At 37.9% G+C, this 4,194-nt stretch overlaps 1 protein-coding gene across 1 annotated transcript; it reads left to right on the forward strand.

The window, feature by feature from the left end:
* Nucleotides 1-137: 137 nt before the first annotated feature.
* LOC104000976 (protein REDUCED CHLOROPLAST COVERAGE 1-like) lies at nucleotides 138-4,194 on the forward strand. The gene is made up of 2 exons (XM_018819474.2): nucleotides 138-2,682; nucleotides 3,900-4,194. The coding sequence occupies exon 1, from the start codon at nucleotides 278-280 to the stop codon at nucleotides 2,471-2,473; it is 2,196 nt and encodes a 731-aa protein (XP_018675019.2). The 5' UTR covers nucleotides 138-277; the 3' UTR covers nucleotides 2,474-2,682; nucleotides 3,900-4,194.

Consider the following 4,194-nt stretch of genomic DNA (forward strand, 5'->3'; position numbering starts at 1 on the left):
TCTTTTTTCATTTTTTCTCTCAATTTAATGAACATAAGAATGCTAACCTTTTTATTTTTGAATTTAAAGTTTCTCAAAAAAATTTAATTGGAAGAGCTTCACTTGGTTTTCCTTTTATCGCAAAAACCAAGCAATCATTTTTGTACTGATTCAGGTGAAAGTGCAGTCATCTCAAAACTTGAATGTGGCAGATTCTTTGTCCAAGGATTCAGTAGCTACTATTTCAGATGAAGTGAAACAAGTGACTGATGGTAGTGATACCCAAGATGATGAGAACATGAGTAGTCCAGGTGTTGAGTCAAAACATGAAGATGCTGTTGCCAAAAAGCAGTTATTTGTTTCTCAACAATCTAAAGGAACAGCAGAGCAAAAGGTTGCTTCTTTTAGTGAAGATGTAAGAGAGATAAATACAGAAGCAGAAGATGGTTGGCAACCTGTTCAAAGACCAAGGTCCATCGGAGGTTCAAGCCAGCAAATCAAGCATCAACGCACAAGCACCTGGAAAACCTACAACTATCAGATGAATGATGTTCCTAGTGAAACTGTTCAATCCAAGCCACAGTTTTCTTATTTAAATAATGGGTATTATTTGCTTAAGAAAAAGATAGTTATTCCTGGAAGCTTTAATGACAATCTTAACATGCAAGTTCAGTCACCAGACACCAGATCTGGTCAGAAGGCGTATAAGGCTGTAACTTATCGGGTGAAGTCAGTGCCTTCATCCACCAATCCTGAGATCAGTCATAACTCTTGGAGTGCTGTCGAAAGAACGACTTCCCCATTAGATGCTCATGCACCCTATTATCGCCATGATAGCCAGGTATTAGAGAATCAGAAGAACCTAATAGGTGGTGTCTCTGAGCCTCGCAACAATTTGGTTCATAGTTTTAGTAATTCTCCATCATATAAAGATGTAGCACTGGCACCTCCAGGAACAATTGCCAAGATACATAGCCGAAAGTTTCAGGAGAATATGCCATTGGAACAAGAGTTGTCTATTGGTGGCAATGCATCTGAAATAAAGGAATCATTTTTGGCCGAGGAACATACAGAAAATGCTGCAGAGCTATCTGAGATATCTAACATAACCCAAGATAAGGACACTGTCCAGGATGCGTTTTTAGACTCAGATAAAAAAGTTGAAGTTGATCATGAAGAAGAAAGAAAGGAAGATTGTGAAACAGAACAATTACTAGAACCATCATCTTCTGATTTGGAAGTGGCATCTTGTAGTAGCATGCTCACCAAGAATATCATTGACAATTGTGTATCTAGCAATGAGGTTCAAGGAGTTGAGCAAAATGAGAATCATGATCAGAATTTGTCAACAAATACATCTGATAGGAAAAAATCTGAGTGTCCCATCACTGCAGAAAGCAAAGAAGATAATCATGACGAAGCCTCATGTACCAATGTTGGTATCAGTTCTTACTCTAGTCTCCATCAATTCAATTTCAAGAAGGTTCTCATCCCTGAGAAAACAGGTGGTGATTATCCCACGATGGAACTACCACCTTCTAATTATGATGGGAGAGAGGTATCTAGCAAGAAGCTGTCTGCATCTGCTGCACCGTTTAGCCCTTTCCCTGCTACAGTACTTGGTCCTGTTCCTGTAACTGTTGGTCTTCCTCCTAATGGTACAATTTCTGCAGTTACACCATGGCCATTGAGTGCCCGTCTGCATGCTTCACCCACGGCTGTAATGCCAATGGTGCCTCCTATTTGTACCTCACCGCATCATCCTTATCCTTCTTCACCTAGGCCTTCGCACATTCTACGTCCCTTGCCATTTATATATCCACCATATACCCAACCTCAAGTCATTCCAAATACCACTTTTGCTATGAACGGTAACATATTTCATGGAAACCATTATCCATGGCAGTGCAACATTGGTGCAAACGTTCCTGACTTTGCGCCAGGATCAGTATGGTCTGGTTCTCATCCTGTGGACTTCTCATCTTTGCCACCCATCATTAGTCCAACTTCTGAATCCGTGTTGGAACCAATTATAACATCTCATTTAAGAACTGATGTGAGTCTAGACCTTCCATCGGATAACAATACTGAAGAAGGGACCAAAACAGAAGAGAATAATGAGATATCCCAGATTATAGACATTTGTAAACCGCTGGATGGTAACTGGTTAGAGAAACGGGAATCTGAAGAATCTCACAGAAATAATACAAAAATTACCGACTTGGAATCTGAGACGGTTTTCAGACAAGATGCACAGCATAGTGGTGGAAGGCATGTCTTCAGGAGTAGCAAAAAGTATGAGGGTGAGGGAAGCTTTAGCATATACATCAAGGGTAGAAATCGCCGTAAACAGACACTAAAGCTGCCTATAAGTTTGCTCAATAGGCCATATGGATCACAGTCATTTAAAGTTATATATAGCAGAGTAGTAAGAGGAAGTGATGTTATAAGTGCAACAGATATATCTTCCAGTGAAAATGTTACTTCCGACTAGTCACGAGCAAAGAACACTACAAACTTCAAAATGGGCAGGAAAGAATTTTTTTTATTGTTCAAGCCACATCCAGGAGGACGTGACTGAAAAATTAGCAATGTTGATAATTTAGTTATTGCTATTTTTCAGGCAACTGATATTTTTTATTAAGAAGCCAAGATTGAACGTTCAGGAAGGTAAGCGACAAATCTCCTCATGGTCCAAGCCAGGTATTTCTTTGTTAATTAGCTTGACAATGTTACATAACTTGCAGATTTATTGCTCATCAATGCACCTCCATATACTTTATTGTCAATAACATCTCTTTTGCTTTAATTTTGTGTTGGTTTCTCAAGCATACAATTAATTTATCCTGTTTAACATAAGTTATTAGGAAGAAACTTTGTTTGTGAACTGATCATGATTCACCTTTGAAATCCCCAAATTTTTTAACCTCGAGTATCTTCAGTATTGATATCTCACACAATCAAAAAGCTCATAGTATACCATCATGCATGTAATTTATAAGCCTGACTCGATATTTTAGTTCCGGTCTAGCCATTCCAATTTCCAAGCAACCGGTCAAGAGAGACAGACTGAGCGGATATTTTCAGGCTTCCGAAGATGTTTTGATATGCATGAAACTAGTATCAACATCTTTTTGAGGCGCAGATTTTTGCTTCTATTGTAGCTTTCTCTAATTTGCAATCTTGATAATCAGATTGCTGGAGTTAAGTTGTTTTTTCTAATTACCTCTCATCTGTTGCAAATTCCAGGGTATGGCTTACCATCAAATCCAACCTAATTCCTTTTAGTTAAGTCTTCCACTTGCTATGTTTACTGCTGTTGATCTAATCATCTATCACACGTCTTGAGTCTCTGGGCTCATTGGATTTCCAGTCTACCAGGGATTATCAGTTCATTTGTTGAAGCAGTACAACATTTAATAATGATGTTAAATCCGATTAGAAAGCTGGGTTGTGCATCCTACCTCTTATGATTTTGTTTTTATGACATTATCTACAACCATTTTCTTGCATTCTCAAATTAGAGCAGATTTATCCGAAAATTAGACTTGTAATATAGCTGCCACACTACCTTTTTGGCATTCCAGTACAGACTAGGTAGATTGCTTGAATTGTAATGTATGCCTCTGTTATTCAGTAGTGACGCTCAAGCAAGATTTATGTGTGGTCGAGTTTTCAACTTGCACAACATATATAATTTTTTTTTGTATGTTGTTTGTCATAGCTTTCTAGATGTATGTATATCATTTGCCATCTTTTCAACTCAACATTAAATGCTTTCTGAGTAGAGTGTGGGGTTAATTTGTGGTGTTTGAATGAAATTGGGTGATTGATCATTCACAAAAATATTTTTGCATGATCATTCCTAGTATTTTCATTTCTTCTTCCGTACAGGCTGATGAAGACCATTTCGTCTGCAGGTTCACAACATAGATTGTTGAGAAGGCTATGAAGTTCCAAGTCTAGAGAGGATGGAAATAGCGTAGAACTTTTGACCAAATCATTAGAATTAGGTTGAAACTATTAACCCATTTTTTCTTCTCCATTGAAGAGACATGTACGAGCATTTTTCTCCTCTCTTTTTTCCCCTTTTCCTTTTGAGGATTCTGAAATTTATAGCCGACAACATTGTAAGTCATGGGATTTTGTGAACCTCGACTTTCCTACCCATCAAAATAACTTTTGCAATTTCTGCTAATATATTCTTTTCGGGTA

This window comes from Musa acuminata, unplaced genomic scaffold (assembly GCF_036884655.1).
Source record: "Musa acuminata AAA Group cultivar baxijiao unplaced genomic scaffold, Cavendish_Baxijiao_AAA HiC_scaffold_1133, whole genome shotgun sequence".
NCBI lineage: Eukaryota > Viridiplantae > Streptophyta > Magnoliopsida > Zingiberales > Musaceae > Musa > Musa acuminata.

Coding starts and splice junctions, on each gene's coding strand:
- LOC104000976 (XM_018819474.2), top strand. CDS start 278: ATGAGTAGTCCAGGTGTTGAGTCAAAACATGAAGATGCTGTTGCCAAA.